General features: G+C 49.0%; 1 protein-coding gene across 1 annotated transcript in view; it reads left to right on the top strand.

The window, feature by feature from the left end:
* The first annotated feature begins 3,186 nt into the window (after positions 1-3,186).
* COIL (coilin) overlaps positions 3,187-20,293 on the top strand; it is a 34,069-nt gene continuing 16,962 nt past the window's right edge. The window contains exons 1-4 of the mRNA XM_082272214.1: positions 3,187-3,529; positions 8,867-10,040; positions 10,095-10,904; positions 17,337-17,423. Coding sequence (XP_082128340.1) covers positions 3,294-3,529; positions 8,867-10,040; positions 10,095-10,904; positions 17,337-17,423 — 2,307 coding nt within the window. The 5' untranslated portion in view covers positions 3,187-3,293. The remainder of the gene's footprint in view (positions 3,530-8,866; positions 10,041-10,094; positions 10,905-17,336; positions 17,424-20,293) is intronic.

Genomic DNA, 20,293 nt, shown 5'->3' with positions numbered 1-20,293 from the left:
CATGGAGACATATTAGTGATGTAGTTGGGGGGGGGGGATACATGGAGACATATTAGTGATGTAGTTGGGGGGGGGGGATACATGGAGACATATTAGTGATGTAGTTGGGGGGGGATACATGGAGACATATTAGTGATGTAGTTGGGGGGGGGGATACATGGAGACATATTAGTGATGTAGTTGGGGGGGGGGATACATGGAGACATATTAGTGATGTAGTTGGGGGGGGGGGATACATGGAGACATATTAGTGATGTAGTTGGGGGGGGGGATACATGGAGACATATTAGTGATGTAGTTGGGGGGGGGGATACATGGAGACATATTAGTGATGTAGTTGAGGGGGGGGGGTACATGGAGACATATTAGTGATGTAGTTGGGGGGGGATACATGGAGACATATTAGTGATGTAGTTGGGGGGGGGGGATACATGGAGACATATTAGTGATGTAGTTGGGGGGGGGGATACATGGAGACATATTAGTGATGTAGTTGGGGGGGGGGGGGATACATGGAGACATATTAGTGATGTAGTTGGGGGGGGGATACATGGAGACATATTAGTGATGTAGTTGAGGGGGGGGGGATACATGGAGACATATTAGTGATGTAGTTGGGGGGGGGATACATGGAGACATATTAGTGATGTAGTTGGGGGGGGGATACATGGAGACATATTAGTGATGTAGTTGGGGGGGGGGGATACATGGAGATATATTAGTGATGTAGTTGGGGGGGGGGATACATGGAGACATATTAGTGATGTAGTTGGGGGGGGGATACATGGAGACATATTAGTGATGTAGTTGGGGGGGGGGGATACATGGAGACATATTAGTGATGTAGTTGGGGGGGGGGATACATGGAGACATATTAGTGATGTAGTTGGGGGGGGGGATACATGGAGACATATTAGTGATGTAGTTGGGGGGGGGGATACATGGAGACATATTAGTGATGTAGTTGGGGGGGGGGATACATGGAGACATATTAGTGATGTAGTTGGGGGGGGGGGATACATGGAGACATATTAGTGATGTAGTTGGGGGGGGGGATACATGGAGACATATTAGTGATGTAGTTGGGGGGGGGGGGGATACATGGAGACATATTAGTGATGTAGTTGGGGGGGGGATACATGGAGACATATTAGTGATGTAGTTGAGGGGGGGGGGATACATGGAGACATATTAGTGATGTAGTTGAGGGGGGGGGGGATACATGGAGACATATTAGTGATGTAGTTGGGGGGGGGATACATGGAGACATATTAGTGATGTAGTTGGGGGGGGGATACATGGAGACATATTAGTGATGTAGTTGGGGGGGGGGATACATGGAGATATATTAGTGATGTAGTTGGGGGGGGGGATACATGGAGACATATTAGTGATGTAGTTGGGGGGGGGATACATGGAGACATATTAGTGATGTAGTTGGGGGGGGGGGATACATGGAGACATATTAGTGATGTAGTTGGGGGGGGGGATACATGGAGACATATTAGTGATGTAGTTGGGGGGGGGGATACATGGAGACATATTAGTGATGTAGTTGGGGGGGGGGATACATGGAGACATATTAGTGATGTAGTTGGGGGGGGGGGGATACATGGAGACATATTAGTGATGTAGTTGGGGGGGGGGATACATGGAGACATATTAGTGATGTAGTTGGGGGGGGGGGATACATGGAGACATATTAGTGATGTAGTTGGGGGGGGGGGATACATGGAGACATATTAGTGATGTAGTTGGGGGGGGGGGATACATGGAGACATATTAGTGATGTAGTTGGGGGGGGGGGATACATGGAGACATATTAGTGATGTAGTTGGGGGGGGGGATACATGGAGACATATTAGTGATGTAGTTGGGGGGGGGGATACATGGAGACATATTAGTGATGTAGTTGGGGGGGGGGATACATGGAGACATATTAGTGATGTAGTTGGGGGGGGGGATACATGGAGACATATTAGTGATGTAGTTGGGGGGGGGGGGGGATACATGGAGACATATTAGTGATGTAGTTGGGGGGGGGGATACATGGAGACATATTAGTGATGTAGTTGGGGGGGGGGGATACATGGAGACATATTAGTGATGTAGTTGGGGGGGGGGGATACATGGAGACATATTAGTGATGTAGTTGGGGGGGGGGGATACATGGAGACATATTAGTGATGTAGTTGGGGGGGGGGGGATACATGGAGACATATTAGTGATGTAGTTGGGGGGGGATACATGGAGACATATTAGTGATGTAGTTGGGGGGGGGGGGGTAGAGTTGTAAATACCGGTTTTGATTTGTATTCTCTGGAAAACTGGAGGTCAGTGGAGGGATTGGCAGAGAGGGGGGGAGGACACTGAATGGAGGTCAGTGGAAGGATTGTTGGCGTTGGTGAGGTCGGAGGTCAGAGAAGGTTGGGGGTGAGTTTATGGGGTGACTCTCTATGGGGGGGCAGTTTAGGGGCTGGTGCTCTGAAGGGGGGGGCAGCTTAGGGGCTGCTGCTCTCTAGGGGGGGTTAGGTGGGTACTCACCCTTGGTGGGGGTAGGTGCTCACGCTGGGTGGGGGCAGGTAGTAGTAGGAGGAGGTGGGGGGAAGGTATTCACCCTGGGTGGGGGGGGGAGGTACTTACCCTGGGTGGGGGGGTAGGAGGGTGAGGGGGGTAGGTACTTACCCTGGGTGGGGGGAGGTAGTGGTAGGAGGTGGGGGAGGGGGTAGGCACTCACCCTGGGTGGGGGTAGGTAGGAGGGGGGTGGGTACTCACCCTGGCTGGGTGGGGGGTGGGTAGTAGTGGGAGGGGGGTAGTGGAGGGAGGGGAGGTAGGTGCTTACCCTGGGTGGGGGTAGGTAGTGGTGGTAGGATGGAGGGGGGTAGGTACTCACCCTGGGTGGGGGGAGGTAGTGGTAGGAGGGGGTAGGTAGTAGAAGGGGGAGGGGTAGGTACTTACCCTGGGTAGGGGTAGGTAGTAGTGGTAGGAGAGGGGGGGGGGGTAGGTAAGTACTTACCCTGGGTAGGGGTAGGTAGTAGTAGGAGGGGGGTAGGTAAGTACTTACCCTGGGTGGGTAATAGTAGTAGGATGGAGAGGGGGAGGAGGACACTCAGACTCTCTCTCAGCCTCATCCTCAGCTCGGTGTCATGTGACTGTCAGGCGATTTTCCGCTCAGTAAGGAGTCAGGTGACGAGAAGTGGGCGGGGCGATGGCGCCTAGTCACATGACAAGAGTGAGAGGGCGGGAGCTCGGGGTCACGTGGCACCCGGTAGAAGCGGGTCACATGTGGGAAGATGGCGGAGATTCGGGTGATGTTGAAGTTTGATTATCCTCCGCCCACCGGACCGGAGAGCCGCCACATGTGGATGTTACTGAACCCGGATCACCTCCGAACCGTCACCGACCTGTCCGACCTCATCCGGAGCCGCTACTACCCCAACCAGAGGGGGGCGCTGTGCCTCTATGTACAGGACTGCCTGCTACCCCCCGGGGAGAGCTCCCGCCTCGTCCGGGACAATGACGTCATCAGGTACATAGCCCCTCCCATGCGTATGCTTGGCTTCTCCCCTTCCCCTATGTGTATAGTTGGCCCCTCCCCTTCTGTGTATAGTTGGCCCCTCTCCTTCTGTGTATAGTTGGCTCCTCCCTACCTCTGTGTATAGTTGGCTCCTCCCTACCTCTGTGTATACTTGGCTCCTCCCCTTCTATTTGTATCCTTCTCTCCTCCCCTTCTATGTGTATACTTGGCCCCTTCCCTGTATATGTAATTGGTTCAACCCCTTTTCAATGTATACCACCCCATGTATAGTTGGCTCCTCCCACTGCAAGTGTATTCATGGCTCCTCATTCACTATGTATGATCAGCCCCTCCCACTTATGTATTCTTCTGCCATATGACCACAATCCATGGCTCCTCCCCTTCATGTGAATCCATGACTCCTCCCTCTTCCATGACACCCAAACCAAATGTGTACTTCTGCTTCCTCCATGTGTATTCATGGCTCCTCCAAAGCACACTGACCCCTCCCCCCTGTATGTGCCCGCCTCCCTCAAGGCACACTGACCCCTCCCCCCTGTATGTGCCCGCCTCCCTCAAGGCACGCTGTCCCCTCCCCCCTGTATGTGCCCACCTTCCTCAAGGCACGCTGTCCCCTCCCCCCTGTATGTCCCCACCTTCCTCAAGGCACGCTGTCCCCTCCCCCCTGTATGTCCCCACCTTCCTCAAGGCACGCTGACCCCTCCCCCCCTGTATGTGCCCGCCTTTCTCCAAGGCACACTGACCCCTCCCCCTGTATGTGCCCGCCTTCCTCAAGGCACGCTGCCCCCTCCCCCCTGTATGTCCCCACCTTCCTCAAGGCACGCTGTCCCCTCCCCCCTGTATGTGCCCGCCTTCCTCAAGGCACGCTGACCCCTCCCCCCTGTATGTGCCCGCCTTCCTCAAGGCACGCTGACCCCTCCCCCCTGTATGTGCCCGCCTTCCTCAAGGCACGCTGACCCCTCCCCCCTGTATGTGCCCGCCTTCCTCAAGGCACGCTGACCCCTCCCCCTGTATGTGCCCGCCTTCCTCAAGGCACACTGACCCCTCCCCCTGTATGTGCCCGCCTTCCTCAAGGCACACTGACCCCTCCCCCTGTATGTGCCCGCCTCCCTCAAGGCACGCTGTCCCCTCCCCCCTGTATGTGCCCACCTTCCTCAAGGCACGCTGTCCCCTCCCCCTTGTATGTCCCCACCTTCCTCAAGGCACGCTGTCCCCTCCCCCCTGTATGTCCCCACCTTCCTCAAGGCACGCTGACCCCTCCCCCCCTGTATGTGCCCGCCTTTCTCCAAGGCACACTGACCCCTCCCCCTGTATGTGCCCACCTTCCTCAAGGCACGCTGACCCCTCCCCCTGTATGTGCCCACCTTCCTCAAGGCACGCTGCCCCCTCCCCCCTGTATGTCCCCACCTTCCTCAAGGCACGCTGCCCCCTCCCCCCTGTATGTCCCCACCTTCCTCAAGGCACGCTGTCCCCTCCCCCCTGTATGTGCCCGCCTTCCTCAAGGCACGCTGACCCCTCCCCCCTGTATGTGCCCGCCTTCCTCAAGGCACGCTGACCCCTCCCCCCTGTATGTGCCCGCCTTCCTCAAGGCACGCTGACCCCTCCCCCCTGTATGTGCCCGCCTTCCTCAAGGCACGCTGACCCCTCCCCCCTGTATGTGCCCGCCTTCCTCAAGGCACGCTGACCCCTCCCCCTGTATGTGCCCGCCTTCCTCAAGGCACACTGACCCCTCCCCCTGTATGTGCCCGCCTTCCTCAAGGCACACTGACCCCTCCCCCCTGTATGTGCCCGCCTTCCTCAAGGCACGCTGACCCCTCCCCCCTGTATGTGCCCGCCTTCCTCAAGGCACGCTGACCCCTCCCCCCTGTATGTGCCCGCCTTCCTCAAGGCACACTGTCAGAATATTTATACTGCTCTGAATATAACAGTGTCTCAGTTTATGTCAATAAGCAAAGATCTGTAAGGTAGGAGAATCTCAACTTATTTCCACAAAGCAATATGTAACGAGTTCTTTTTAATTGAATAATTTCTTTTTAAAATCATATACCAATCTTAGTGAAACAGTCTACAGTATGGAATATATAAGAATATTTATTCACAAGACATGTATTCACAATAAATGATCAAACTTGAGGTAACACAAAGAGATAACTCTACATAAAATACAAACTTAAAACAATGAATGCAATGTGATTTGTAGCTCAATGATGAAAGTAAAAATAAAACAAGATTACGTTTTCCCCAGGTATAGTAGAAACCATAGATAAGTATTCTATATAATCAGACCACAATTGTCTGCGAATTGCGCAGTCAACAGTCACTCCACTGCAGATGGAGTGAGAATAAGCTATGCAAAAGGGGAGACTAAATCCCTAATATTGCGCTAAACCTGATATTAATAAAAACATATAAAAACAAAAATCAGCTCTTAGAGAAAAATCTACATATGGTTAATATAGCTGGGACTGTAATCTCGTTACCCTTAAATATGAAATTTAAAACATATGAGGAAGGAACAGTGGTGTAGCAGTTAGCACTTTCACCTAGCAGCAAGAGGGTCGCTGGTTCGAATTCCAACCACGACACTACCTGCCTGGAGTTTCCATGTTCTCCCTGTGCCTGCGTGGGTTTCCTCCGGGTACTCTGGTTTCCTCCCTCACTCCAAAGACATGCTGGTAGGTTAATTGGATCCTGTATAAAAAAAATTGGCCCTACTGTGTATGTATGTGAGGTTAGGGACCTTAGATTGTAAGCTCCTTGAGGGCAGGGACTGATGTGAATGTACAATTTATATGTAAAGCGCTGCGTAAATTGACAGCGCTATATAAGTACCTGAAATAAATAAAAAAATTATAAATGATATTAAATATGAATCAAATAAACAGCAAGGTATATTTACCACATTTAAAATGGCTGCTAGCTTAAAATGGTCGTTACCAGAGTCCTTAAGATGGCTGACTTCCCAAAATGATGGCCAGTTAGGGAGGAGTTTCGTTTGGCGTCCTTCAAAGTTTCAGATGAATGATGGAGCAAGATGGAGTATGTATAGGTGAGTATGTGTATGGATGTAGTAGCGTGTATGTTGTAAGTGTAATGAGTGTTGTCGTAATGTGTGTCTCTCACATCTGGGTTACCTTTTTATTTTGTGTTGAACAAAAGGGCAGTAAAAATTACCATAAGCCAAACCCAGAAGGAGGAACGTTATCCCCATTGGTTGGGATTACTTAAAGCGGAGTTCCAGCCATTTACTCACCTGTCCAACGGTCCAGCGATGCGGCCGCCGGAAGCCTCGATCCTCTCCCTCGGCATCACTGCTGTGGGCACCCGGCTGTTACAGTTTGCGGCTTCACAGCCAGGTACCCACTGCGCATGCACGAGTCGCGCTGCGCGCCGTGATTGGCCGGCAATCTTCTGGGACCTCTGACGTGTCCCAGAAGATTGCAGGGAGGGAGGGGGAAAGGAGAACTTCTGCTCAGGGCGCCGCGGCGCTCCGAGCAGAAGTGGGAGCGGGTACCTGTCAAAACGAGGTACCCGCTCCCCCCCCCCCCCCAAAAAATGACATGCCAAATGTGGCATGTCGGGGGGGTCAGGACTCCCTAAAGCGGAAGTTCCACTTTTGGGTGGAACTCCGCTTTAACCTTGAATTGGTGAGGTTATTGGGCGACATCTCTACTCATCATTCAGTATTTTGGAGATTAAAATTATAAAAGTTCTTCATTTAATAATAATCATAAAAACAATATGATAATCTGTCCATACTCTCATGATACATACGTGTCCATCTAATATCTCCATCATGTCTAGGTAAGGATTGGACCTGGTAATGCCGTTTAATAAGGAATAAGGATATATTACTAATACGATGTGTGTGTGTGTGTGTGTGTGTGTGTGTGTGTATGTGTGTATATATATATATATATATATATATATATATATATATATATATATATATATATATTGATTGGAGATGACTGATTTACCCAGATACTTTACATTTAGTAGCAGTAAAAATTATATAGATGCATACACATATATATATATATATATATATATATATATATATATATATATATATATATATAACAACTTGTATATGTAAACTTTTCTACACATGGGTTATTTCCAATCAAAATATTATCCATTAAGGGATTATTATTTTAACAACAATACAATCATGGTTTGGGACTGGATAAAATATGGGAGAAATTCTGACCATTATACACTACTATATAATAGATATCATGTAATTCTCAATAGAAGATTGTCATAAAATTATAGGTTCCACACCCCCCTTTGGTATATGATGGGACAAGGATGTTGTATAAGCTTATGATTATATTAAATTCATTTGAAGATGCAGTTCTCATCAGTCTAAGTGACAATGTTTATTTGACACCATGTAGCTTCCAATGGACAATTGTCTGTATGACACAATCTCTACCCCCGCCTTTGTGTGTAGGTAAATGAATTACAGATTCTAGTCTTTATCCAGGCTGTTTTCCGTTTGTTTGTCTTCTCATGGTAGAAACAATAGTTTATTTGCTAGGGAATGGGTGAACACAGGTGTAACCCTGAATTTGAGTTTTGGCCATTGCGTGTTAAAACATCTCATGGCCAGAACATAATGTTTTATGATCTCCCTGGTTTCTCTCTTTTCATGACCAGGGGAAAAATGGCTTTTTATCTTTTGAGGTCCGTTGTATGTAAACCTTCCCTTCCACCTGGGATAAGCAATTTAGTCGCCTGCCTCTCCAGAGCATTATATTCAAAGTTTACCAAACACAATTTCCTTTTGGGGGCAGACGACATAGCTTCTTATCTCAAAGTACATGTAAATAAAACAAATTCAACAATGGACGCAATGTGTGCTTAAAAACTGAAGGGGTTTTGACTGAATTAGTGACAAGGTCATTTGAGGCCTCAAAGTTCACAATTCTTGACCTGTAATAGGAAAAATGTATTTCTATTTTGTACTGGAAGTCTAACAACACTGACCCCTCCCCCCTGTATGTGCCCACCTTCCTCAAGGCACACTGTCCCCTCCCCCCTGTATGTGCCCGCCTTCCTCAAGGCACAATGTCCCCTCCCCTGTATGTTCCCGTCTTTCTCCAAGGCACACAACCCCCCCACCCCGTATGTGCCCACCTTCCTCAAGGCACACTGTGCCCACCCTCTACGCATCCATCTCCTTCACCTCCACATATCCAATATACTGACCCGCCCTCATTTCTCTATCCATCACCCAACCCTGTGCCCCTCTGACCTGCCCTCCCCCCACATTGTGTAGAATAATGTCATGCTGCTCACATTCCTCCTCTGTCTTCTCAGAGTGCAGTGGCAGGGATACGATCCCGAAGATGACAGCGACAGCCGAACCCACCCGACCAAGAAGAGGTCCCGGCAGAGATGTGAGGAGGACGATGCAGGGGACAGGCCCACCATCACAGCCAAAAAACGAAAATGTGAACCACAACCAGCGGAGACCCCGTGGGATAGGGAGGAGATGACTGTCCTAGAAGAGTGTGAGCAGGAGGAGGAGTCCTCCAAGAGTTCCAGGAGAAAGGCAAAGAAAAAGAAGGTTTCAGAGCGAAGCCCACGGGAGGCATTCCCTGAGGAGTCCTCGGAGAGGAGCAAACACAAGAAACACTCAGAGGACTCAGCTTCTCTAAAAGCCATCGAAAAAATTGTGAGTTTACTTGGGCCAAACCAAGAGCCCTCAGCCAAGAGGGGGAGGGGGAGCTCCTCATCACACCAGGAACCCTCCGAGGTCTCTGTTCAGCCCATCACCACCATTCCTTTACACACTCCTTCACCAATGACCCTCAGACTCTTCGCTGCCCTCTCTGTGCAGGAGAAACCTGGAAATTCTGTGACAAACATGCCCTCAGAGATGTCCCTTGAACCCATCATCACCTCTGGCAAGAAGCCCTCACATAAATCTGGTAAACCCACCACATCCCTCCCAGCAAAGAAGCCCTCAGAGATATCTCTTAGACTTGGAGATGAGCCTCCAGATGGGATCTCCAGGAGTGACTCTGAGTCTTCAACCGGCCAGAAATCCTCCACCAAACCAAAGAAACCTCAAAAGAAGCTCCGTAAATCCAGGACAGTCATCTCTGCAAATAAGACCAAGAGCGGGAATCAAACCTCCAGCAGTGACTCTGAGCCTTCCACCAAACAAAGGAAACCTCCAAAGAAGCTTCATAAATCCAGGACTGTTGTCTCTGTAAATAAGAGCAAACCCAATCATGAGCTTCCGGCTGAGAATGCTACAAAGGGATCCCCCAGTGACTCCTCAGAATCTTCACCTGACCAGGAATCCTCCACCAAACGAAAGGAACCTCCCAAGGTGCACAATAAATCCGGGACTGTTGTCTCTGTAAATAAGACCAAACCCAATCATGAACTTCCAGCCAAGAGTGCTACCATGAGTTCCCTCAGTGACTCCTCAGAATCTTCATCTGACCAGGAACCCTCCACCAAACGAAAGGAACCTCCCAAGGTGCACAAACAAAAGGAACCTCCCAAGGTGCACAAACAAAAGGAACCTCCCAAGGTGCACAATAAAGCTGGGACTGTTGTCTCTGTAAATAAGAGCAAACCCAATCATGAGCTTCCAGCTGAAAATGCTACAAAGAGCTCCATCAGTGACTCCTCAGAATCTTCATCTGACCAGGAACCCTCCACCAAACGAAAAGAACCTCCCAAGGTTCTTAGTAAGGATGAGGGCACTGTCTCTGTACATAAGGCTAATGAAAACGCTGACCCTTCAACCGTGGGGACCAGATCAAGCATGGACTACTCGGCATCTTCAAATGACCGGGAACTCTCCACAACCAGAAATAACCCATCAGAGGTCTCCAGAAACCCCTTGGACCCAGTCTCTGGGAGAACCGTCTTTTCTTCTGAGATGAGGAAGAGCAAAAACAACTGTGCTTCAGACAATGGGGACATCAGAAAAAGGAGGTCGGTGGATGTGGGGACTGTCCTACCTATGAATGGTACTTCCCAGAAATCGGACAAAGAAACCCCATCTTCTGGCTCTGAATCGGATACTACTATTATTCAAGAGCCAGTAGCAGCGCAGGATGCATCAAGTGTGGTCCCATCCCGTGTAACCAATGGAGGTGAGACGGGCGGCATTCATCAGGGACCTGAGCCAAACCCTGGTCTGTATGACCACGGAAGAGGACGAGGAAGAGGCATCTTTCCCTGGAGGGGCCAGTGGGGTCGCGGGTTCAGAGGACGGGGAGACCGGGGGAAAGGACGAGGGTTTGGCAACCAGTTTTTCCATAGTTATGATTCGCCGTCTCTGAGGAACCAGCAGCTGGAAGAAGTAGCCACCAATATGTCCGTGATAATTCAGGTGAGTCGGGAATAAGGAAGCCTTCCACTTGGGGTCGTCTGACACATTTGATTGGTTCATGTCCTGCTGTTTAAGGCTGGGTGTAATTAGAGTTGGGTGAAATTAGGGTTATGGGCTAGAGTTGGGTGTAATTAGGGTTAGAGTTGGGTGAAATTAGGGTTATGGGCTAGAGTTGGGTGTAATTAGGGTTAGGGGTTAGAGTTGGATGTATTTAAGGTTATGGGTTAGGGCTGGGTGTAATTAGGGTTATGGGTTAGAGTTGGGTGTAATTAGGGTTATGGGTTAAGGTTGGGTGTTATTAGGGTTATGGGTTAGAGTTGGGTGTAATTAGGGTTAGGGGATTGGGTTGGGTGTAATTAGGGTTAGGGTTGGGTGTAATTAGGGTTAGGGTTGGGTGTAATTGGGGTTAGGGTTGGGTGTAATTAGGATTATGGGTTAGGGTTGGGTGTAATTGGGGTCAGGGTTGGGTGTAATTAGGATTACGGGTTAGGGTTGGGTGTAATTAGGGTTAGGTGTAATTAGGATTATGGGTTAGGGTTGGGTGTAATTAGGGTTAGGGTTGGGTGTAATTAGGATTATGGGTTAGGGTTGGGTGTAATTGGGGTTATGGGTTAGAGTTGGGTGTAATTAGGGTTATGGGTTAGGGTTGGGTGTAATTAGGGTTATGGGTTAGGGTTGGGTGTAATTAGGGTTAGGGGTTAGAGTTGGGTGTAATTAGGGTTATGGGTTAGGGTTGGGTGTAATTAGGGTTATGGGTTAGAGTTGGTTGTAATTAGGGTTATGGGTTAGAGTTGGGTGTAATTAGGGTTATGGGTTAAGGTTGGGTATAATTAGGGTTATGGGTTAGGGTTGGGTGTAATTAGGGTTATGGGTTAGGGTTGGGTGTAATTAGGGTTATGGGTTAGGGTTGGGTGTAATTAGGGTTATGGGTTAGGGTTGGGTGTAATTAGGGTTATGGGTTGGAGTTGGTTGTAATTAGGGTTATGGGTTAGGGTTGGGTGTAATTAGGGTTATGGGTTAGGGTTGGGTATAATTAGGGTTAGGGTTGGGTATAATTGGGGTTATGGGTTAGGGTTGGTTGTAATTAGGGTTAGGGTTGGGTATAATTAGGGTTATGGGTTAGGGTTGGGTGTAATTAGGGTTATGGGTTAGGTATAATTAGGGTTATGGGTTAGGGTTTGGTTGTAATTTGGGTTATGAGTTAGAGTTGGTTGTAATTGGGGTTGGGTATAATTAGGGTTATGGGTTAGGGTTGGGTATAATTAGGGTTATGGGTTAGAGTTGGGTGTAATTAGGGTTATGGGTTAGAGTTGGTTGTAATTAGGCTTATGGGTTAGGGTTGGGTGTAATTAGGGTTAGGGTTGGGTATAATTGGGGTTATGGGTTAGGGTTGGGTATAATTGGGGTTAGGGTTGGGTATAATTGGGGTTATGGGTTAGGGTTGGGTGTAATTAGGGTTATGGGTTAGGGTTGGGTATAATTAGGGTTATGGGTTAGAGTTGGGTATAATTAGGGTTATGGTTTAGAGTTGGGTATAATTAGGGTTATGGTTTAGAGTTGGGTGTAATTAGGGTTATGGGTTAGAGTTGGGTGTAATTTGGGTTGGGTTGGGTGTAATTAGGGTTATGGGTTAGGGTTGGGTGTAATTAGGGTTATGGGTTAGGGTTGGGTGTAATTAGGGTTATGGGTAGGGTTGGGTGTAATTGGGGTTATGGGTTAGGGTTGGGTATAATTGGGGTTATGGGTTAGGGTTGGGTATAATTGAGGTTATGGGTTAGGGTTGGGTATAATTGGGGTTATGGGTTAGGGTTGGGTATAATTAGGGTTGGGTGTAATTAGGGTTAGGGGTTAGAGTTGGTTTTAATTAGGGTTATGGGTAGGGTTGGGTGTAATTAGGGTTATGGGTTAGTGTTGGGTGTAATTAGGGTTATGGGTTAGGGTTGGGTGTAATTAGGGTTATGGGTTAGAGTTGGGTGGAATTAGGGTTATGGGTTAGGGTTGGGTGGAATTAGGGTTATGGGTTAGGGTTTGGTGTAGTTAGGGTTGGATGTAGTTAGGGTTATGGGTGACGGTGGCTATGACGACAATCGCAGTTAATTGGGCTTACCGGAATGTGTGGACTCTGTGACCGTAGCACTGAGTCACCCCACGCTTGTGTAGATAGGAAGTATGGTAGTTGGAAGACAATTCTGAGGGTCTCAATCTCACGATAGTCCTCTCTATCATATTGAGGGCAGGGAATAGACATCTGGAATTTAATGGCCTGAATTGCACAGGAACGCAGACATTACAATTATAATACAATTCGATAGCAGGGGTTAATGTTGGGGGTTTATTATTAGGGTTAGGGGTAATATTAGGGATAGGGGTTATTAGGTTTAAAGCGGTTGTAAACCTAAAATAACAAAAAAAACCCTGCAAGACAAAGGCATAACGAGCTAGTAGTGTGCATCACACATTATGAATTACTTACCTTAGAACAAAGCCTCGACACGGACCCCCGAACATCGCTGCGGGCACTGCCATGATCCCACGGCGTCTCTTCCGGGTTCGGTGGCTCCGGCGCTGTGATTGGCCGGAGCCGCGATGACGTCACTCCCGTGCATGTGCGCGGGAGTCATTTTCCGGCAAAGCTCCCGGCAAGGGAAGCTGAAGGTCCGCCGGACCTTCAGAGTGCATGCGCCGCTCGCGTGATTAGAAGATATTAATTGTACCTACAGGTAAGCCTTATTATAGGCCGCATTATAGGCTTTCCTGTAGTTACAAGTGAAAAAAAGCGGGATACTACCACTTTAAGGGTTATTATTGGGATTTGGGGTTAATAGGGTTAGGAGTTAATGTTAAAGGTTAATATTGGGGTTTGGGGTTAGTATTAGTGGTAATGTTGGGGGTTAATATTAGGGTTAGGATTAGGGGTTATTAGGGTTAAGGGTAATGGTAGGGTTAATATAGGGTTAGGGTTAATGTTGGGGGCTAGGATTAGGGGTTATTGGGGTTATGGTAATGTTAGGGGTGATATTAGGGTTAGGGGTTAATATTAGGGATTAATAGGGTTAAGGGTTATTATTCAGGGTTAGGGGGTAAGGGTTTGGTGTTATTCACGGTTAGAGGGTAAGAATTGGGGTTAGGGGTGGTTATTTGAGGTTAGGGGGTAAGGATTAGGGTAGGGGTTAATATTGGGGGTTAGGGTGTAAGGGTTAGGAGTTGTTATTCAGAGTTGGGGGGGTAAGGATTAGGGTTGGGATTATTATTCTGGGTTGGGGGGGGGTTAAGAGTTAGGGTTAGCGGTTATTATTTGGGGTTGGGGATAAGGATTAGGGTTAGGGGTTATTATTTGGGGTTAGGGGGTAAGGATTAGGGTTGGGGGATTATTATTCTGGGTTAGGGGAGTTTAAGGGTTAGGGGTTATTATTTGGGGTTTGGGGGTAAGGATTGGGGTTAGGGGGTAAGGATTAGGGTTAGGGGTTATTATTTGGGGTTGGGGGTAAGGATTAGGGTTAGGGGTTATTATTTGGGGTTGGGGGTAGGCATTAGGGTTAGGGGTTATTTGGGGTTGGGGGTAAGGATTAGGGTTAGGGGTTATTATTTGGGGTTGGGGGGTAAGGATTAGGATTAGGGGTTATTATTTGGGGTTGGGGGTAAGGATTAGGGTTAGGGGCTATTATTTGGGGTTGGGGGTAAGGATTAGGGTTAGGGGTTATTTGGGGTTGGGGGGGTAAGGATTAGGGTTAGGGGTTATTTGGGGTTGGGGGGTAAGGATTAGGGTTAGGGGTTATTATTTGGGGTTGGGGGGTAAGGATTAGGGTTAGGGGGTTATTATTTGGGGTTGGGGGTAAGGATTAGGGTTAGGGGTTATTATTTGGGGTTAGGGGGTAAGGATTAGGGTTGGGGGATTATTATTCTGGGTTAGGGGAGTTTAAGGGTTAGGGGTTATTATTTGGGGTTTGGGGGTAAGGATTGGGGTTAAGGGGTAAGTATTAGGGTTAGGGGTTATTATTTGGGGTTGGGGGTAAGGATTAGGGTTAGGGGTTATTATTTGGGGTTGGGGGTAGGGATTAGGATTAGGGGTTATTATTTGGGGTTGGGGGTAAGGATTAGGGTTAGGGGTTATTATTTGGGGTTGGGGGTAGGGATTAGGGTTAGGGGTTATTTGGGGTTGGGGGTAAGGATTAGGGTTAGGGGTTATTATTTGGGGTTGGGGGGTAAGGATTAGGATTAGGGGTTATTATTTGGGGTTGGGGGTAAGGATTAGGGTTAGGGGTTATTTGGGGTTGGGGGTAAGGATTAGGGTTAGGGGTTATTTGGGGTTGGGGGTAAGGATTAGGGTTAGGGGTTATTATTTGGGGTTGGGGGGTAAGGATTAGGGTTAGGGGTTATTATTTGGGGTTGGGGGTAAGGATTAGGGTTAGGGGTTATTATTTGGGGTTGGGGGTAAGGATTAGGGTTAGGGGTTTTTTGGGGTTGGGGGTAAGGATTAGGGTTAGGGGTTATTATTTGGGGTTGGGGGGTAAGGATTAGGGGTTATTATTTGGGGTTGGGGGTAAGGATTAGGGTTAGGGGTTATTTGGGGTTGGGGGGTAAGGATTAGGGTTAGGGGTTATTATTTGGGGTTGGGGGTAAGGATTAGGGTTAGGGGTTATTATTTGGGGTTGGGGGTAAGGATTAGGGTTAGGGGTTATTATTTGGGGTTGGGGGTAAGGATTAGGGTTAGGGGTTATTATTTGGGGTTGGGGGGTAAGGATTAGGGTTAGGGGTTATTATTTGGGGGTAGGGATTAGGGTTAGGGGTTATTTGGGGTTGGGGGTAAGGATTAGGGTTAGGGGTTATTTGGGGTTGGGGGGTAAGGATTAGGGTTAGGGGTTATTTGGGGTTGGGGGTAAGGATTAGGGTTAGGGGTTATTATTTGGGGTTGGGGGGTAAGGATTAGGGTTAGGGGTTATTATTTGGGGTTGGGGGTAAGGATTAGGGTTAGGGGTTATTATTTGGGGTTGGGGGTAAGGATTAGGGTTAGGGGTTATTATTTGGGGTTGGGGGGTAAGGGTTAGGGGTTATTTTCCAGTGTTAGGGGGTAAGGATTAGGGTTAGGGGTTATTATTCGGGGTTGGGGGTAAGGATTAGGGTTAGGGGTTATTATTTGGGGTTGGGGGGGTAGGGATTAGGGTTAGGGGTTATTTGGGGTTGGGGGTAAGGATTAGGGTTAGGGGTTATTATTTGGGGTTGGGGGGTAAGGATTAGGGGTTATTATTTGGGGTTGGGGGTAAGGATTAGGGTTAGGGGTTATTTGGGGTTGGGGGTAAGGATTAGGGTTAGGGGTTATTTGGGGTTGGGGGGGTAAGGATTAGGGTTAGGGGTTATTTGGGGTTGGGGGGTAAGGATTAGGGTTAGGGGTTATTATTTGGGGTTGGGGGTAAGGATTAGGGTTAGGGGTTATTTGGGGTTGGGGGTAAGGATTAGGGTTAGGGGTTATTATTTGGGGTTGGGGGGTAAGGATTAGGGGTTATTATTTGGGGTTGGGGGTAAGGATTAGGGTTAGGGGTTATTTGGGGTTGGGGGTAAGGATTAGGGTTAGGGGTTATTTGGGGTTGGGGGGGTAAGGATTAGGGTTAGGGGTTATTTGGGGTTGGGGGGTAAGGATTAGGGTTAGGGGTTATTATTTGGGGTTGGGGGTAAGGATTAGGGTTAGGGGTTATTTGGGGTTGGGGGGTAAGGATTAGGGTTAGGGGTTATTTGGGGTTGGGGGGGTAAGGATTAGGGTTAGGGGTTATTATTTGGGGTTGGGGGTAAGGATTAGGGTTAGGGGTTATTTGGGGTTGGGGGTAAGGATTAGGGTTAGGGGTTATTATTTGGGGTTGGGGGGTAAGGATTAGGGGTTATTATTTGGGGTTGGGGGTAAGGATTAGGGTTAGGGGTTATTTGGGGTTGGGGGTAAGGATTAGGGTTAGGGGTTATTTGGGGTTGGGGGGGTAAGGATTAGGGTTAGGGGTTATTTGGGGTTGGGGGTAAGGATTAGGGTTAGGGGTTATTATTTGGGGTTGGGGGGTAAGGATTAGGGTTAGGGGTTATTATTTGGGGTTGGGGGTAAGGATTAGGGTTAGGGGTTATTATTTGGGGTTGGGGGTAAGGATTAGGGTTAGGGGTTATTTGGGGTTGGGGGGTAAGGGTTAGGGGTTATTTTCCAGTGTTGGGGGGTAAGGATTAGGGTTAGGGGTTATTATTCGGGGTTGGGGGTAAGGATTAGGGTTAGGGGTTATTATTTGGGGTTGGGGGTAAGGATTAGGGTTAGGGGTTATTATTTGGGGTTGGGGGTAAGGATTAGGGTTAGGGGTTATTATTTGGGGTTGGGGGTAAGGATTAGGGTTTGGGGTTATTATTTGGGGTTAGGGGTTATTATGATATATTATATAATGATTTGTTTCTGTTTGTATTTTTTAGAATCCTCCAGAGAGTCCGAAGAAAGACTACAACACCTTCCCGATGCTCGCCGCCCCGCCGCAGGTTGGGAAAGTCATCGCCTTCAAGGTAATTGGTGCAGAAATATGTGTGGGTGTGTCTATATATATACACTATATTCCCAAAAGTATTGGGACGCCTACCTTTACACACACATGAACTTTAATGGCATCCCATTCTTAGTGTTCAACATTGAGTTGGCCCACCCTTTGCAGCTATAACAGCTTCAACTCTTCTGGGAAGGCTGTCCACAAGGTTTAGGAGTGTCTATGGGAATGTTTCACCATTCTTCCAGAAGTGCATTTGTGTGGTCAGGCACTGATGTGGGATGAGAAGGCCTGGCTCACAGTTTTCACTCAAATTCATCCCAAAGGTGTTCTATTGGGTTGAGGTCAGGACTCTGTGCAGGTCAGTCATGTTCCTCTACCCCAAACTCCCTCATCCATGTCTTTATGGACCTTGCTTTGTGCAGTCATGTTGGAACAGGGAGGGGCCATCCCCAAACCCCTCCCACAAAGTTGGGAGCATGAAATTGTCCACGAGTAAGAACATCTGCTTGGCCAGTTGCTGGTCTGCACATGCCATGGGACTCCATCTACACTATGATCCGGTCTTCTCTGACATTTGGGAGCATGAAATTGTCCAAAATGTCTTGGTATGCTGACGCCTTAAGAGTTCCCTTCACTGGAACTAAGGGGCCAAGCCCAACCCCTGAAAAACAACCTCACACCATAATCCCTCCTCCACCAAATGATTTGGACCAGAGCACAAAGCAAGGTCCATAAAGACATGGATGAGTGAGTTTGGGGTGGAGGAACATGACTGACCTGCACAGAGTCCTGACCTCAACCCAATAGAACACCTTTGGGATGAATTGGAGTGAAAACTGTGAGCCAGGCCTTCTCATCCAACATCAGTGCCTGACCTCACAAATGCCCTTCTGGAAGAATGGTGAAACATTCCCATAGACGCTCCTAAACCTTGTGGACGGCCTTCCCAGAAGAGTTGAAGCTGTTATAGCTGCAAAGGGCGGAGCCAACTCAATACTGAACCCTACGGACTAAGACTGGGATGCCATTAAAGTTCATGTGTGTGTAAAGGCCGGCGTCCCAATACTTTTGGCAATATAGTGTATATATATATATACACCGTATTTATCGGCGTATAACACGCACTTTTTCCTCCTAAAAATGGAGGAAAAAGCAGCAGTGCGTCTTATACGCCGATATTAAAAAAAAAAAAAAACGGCCAGGAAGCATTGCTGAGAGCAGAAGGGGGCGGGCCGGGCCGAGGAGAAGGGAGAACGAGCGAGCGCAGTCATCGGAAGTCCCGCCTATGATAGACGGCAGAGGAGGCGGGACTTCCGATGACTGCGCTCGTTTGTTCTCCCTTCTGCCCGGCCCGCCCCCTTCTGCTCTTATGACAGCTAGTCCTTCCTTCTCCTCGGCCCGGCCCGCCCCCTTCTGCTCTCGGCGCTCCTTCCCGGTCTTTTCAAATATGGTCAGTTCAAATGGCGCTTGCGAGGCTGCATTGACACTGCTGATGAGGATGCATGTATGGGCACTGCTGATGAGGATGCATGTATGGACACTGCTGATGAGGATGCATGTATGGACACTGCTGATGAGGATGCATGTATGGACACTGCTGATATCATTTGATTTAAAAAAAAAAATGTTCTGAGTTCAAAGCTGTTTATTTTAAATTTTAAGCTTTTTTCCTGAAATTTCTCTCCAAATATTGGGGCGCGTGTTATACGCCGATAAATACGGTATATATCAATGTATATACATACACACCAGTGTATATAATATAGTAGTGTGTGGTCAGATAATTCACTAATGCCGCACAATTAAGCGCTTCCAGTGTATAAATAAATGCAAACAAATTAAATCTTCAATCTAATCTATAAATATATAACAGTGCTGGATTATCAGATGTTAAAAAAATCAGGCAAAATGGTGAAATATAAACCTATAAAGTGCCAGAATTCATATAAAATTTCAAATATTTCATATAATTAGGTAAAAAACATAAACTCCTAAAAAGTGACAATAGTGCTGTGGACGATCGCCACCCTGATTAAATAAATAATCCACTTAAAAGTGAAAAAGTGTATCAGAGCAAATCCTCCGTGGTGAATCGCACCGTCACCCCCAGCCCCTTCACCCCCAGCCCCTTCACCTCCAGCCCCTTCACCTCCAGCCCCTTCACCCCCAGCCCCTTCACCCCCAGCCCCTTCACCTCCAGCCCCTTCACCTCCAGCCCCTTCACCTCCAGCCCCTTCACCTCCAGCCCCTTCACCCCCAGCCCCTTCACCCCCAGCCCCTTCACCTCCAGCCCCTTCACCTCCAGCCCCTTCACCCCCAGCCCCTTCACCTCCAGCCCCTTCACCTCCAGCCCCTTCACCCCCAGCCCCTTCACCTCCAGCCCCTTCACCTCCAGCCCCTTCACCTCCAGCCCCTTCACCCCCAGCCCCTTCACCTCCAGCCCCTTCACCTCCAGCCCCTTCACCCCCAGCCCCTTCACCTCCAGCCCCTTCACCTCCAGCCCCTTCACCTCCAGCCCCGTCACCCCCAGCCCCTTCACCTCCAGCCCCTTCACCTCCAGCCCCTTCACCTCCAGCCCCGTCACCCCCAGCCCCTTCACCTCCAGCCCCTTCACCCCCAGCCCCTTCACCCCCAGCCCCGTCACCCCCAGCCCCGTCACCCCCAGCCCCGTCACCCCCAGCCCCGTCACCCCCAGCCCCGTCACCCCCAGCCCCTTCACCTCCAGCCCCTTCACCTCCAGCCCCTTCACCCCCAGCCCCTTCACCCCCAGCCCCTTCACCCCCAGCCCCTTCACCTCCAGCCCCTTCACCCCCAGCCCCTTCACCCCCAGCCCCTTCACCCCCAGCCCCTTCACCTCCAGCCCCTTCACCTCCAGCCCCGTCACCTCCA

This window comes from Pelophylax lessonae, assembly GCF_965119305.1.
Source record: "Pelophylax lessonae genome assembly, chromosome: 11".
NCBI classification, from domain to species: domain Eukaryota; kingdom Metazoa; phylum Chordata; class Amphibia; order Anura; family Ranidae; genus Pelophylax; species Pelophylax lessonae.
Note: the sequence above shows the minus strand (reverse complement) of the source record. Positions and strands in the feature narration are given on the sequence as shown.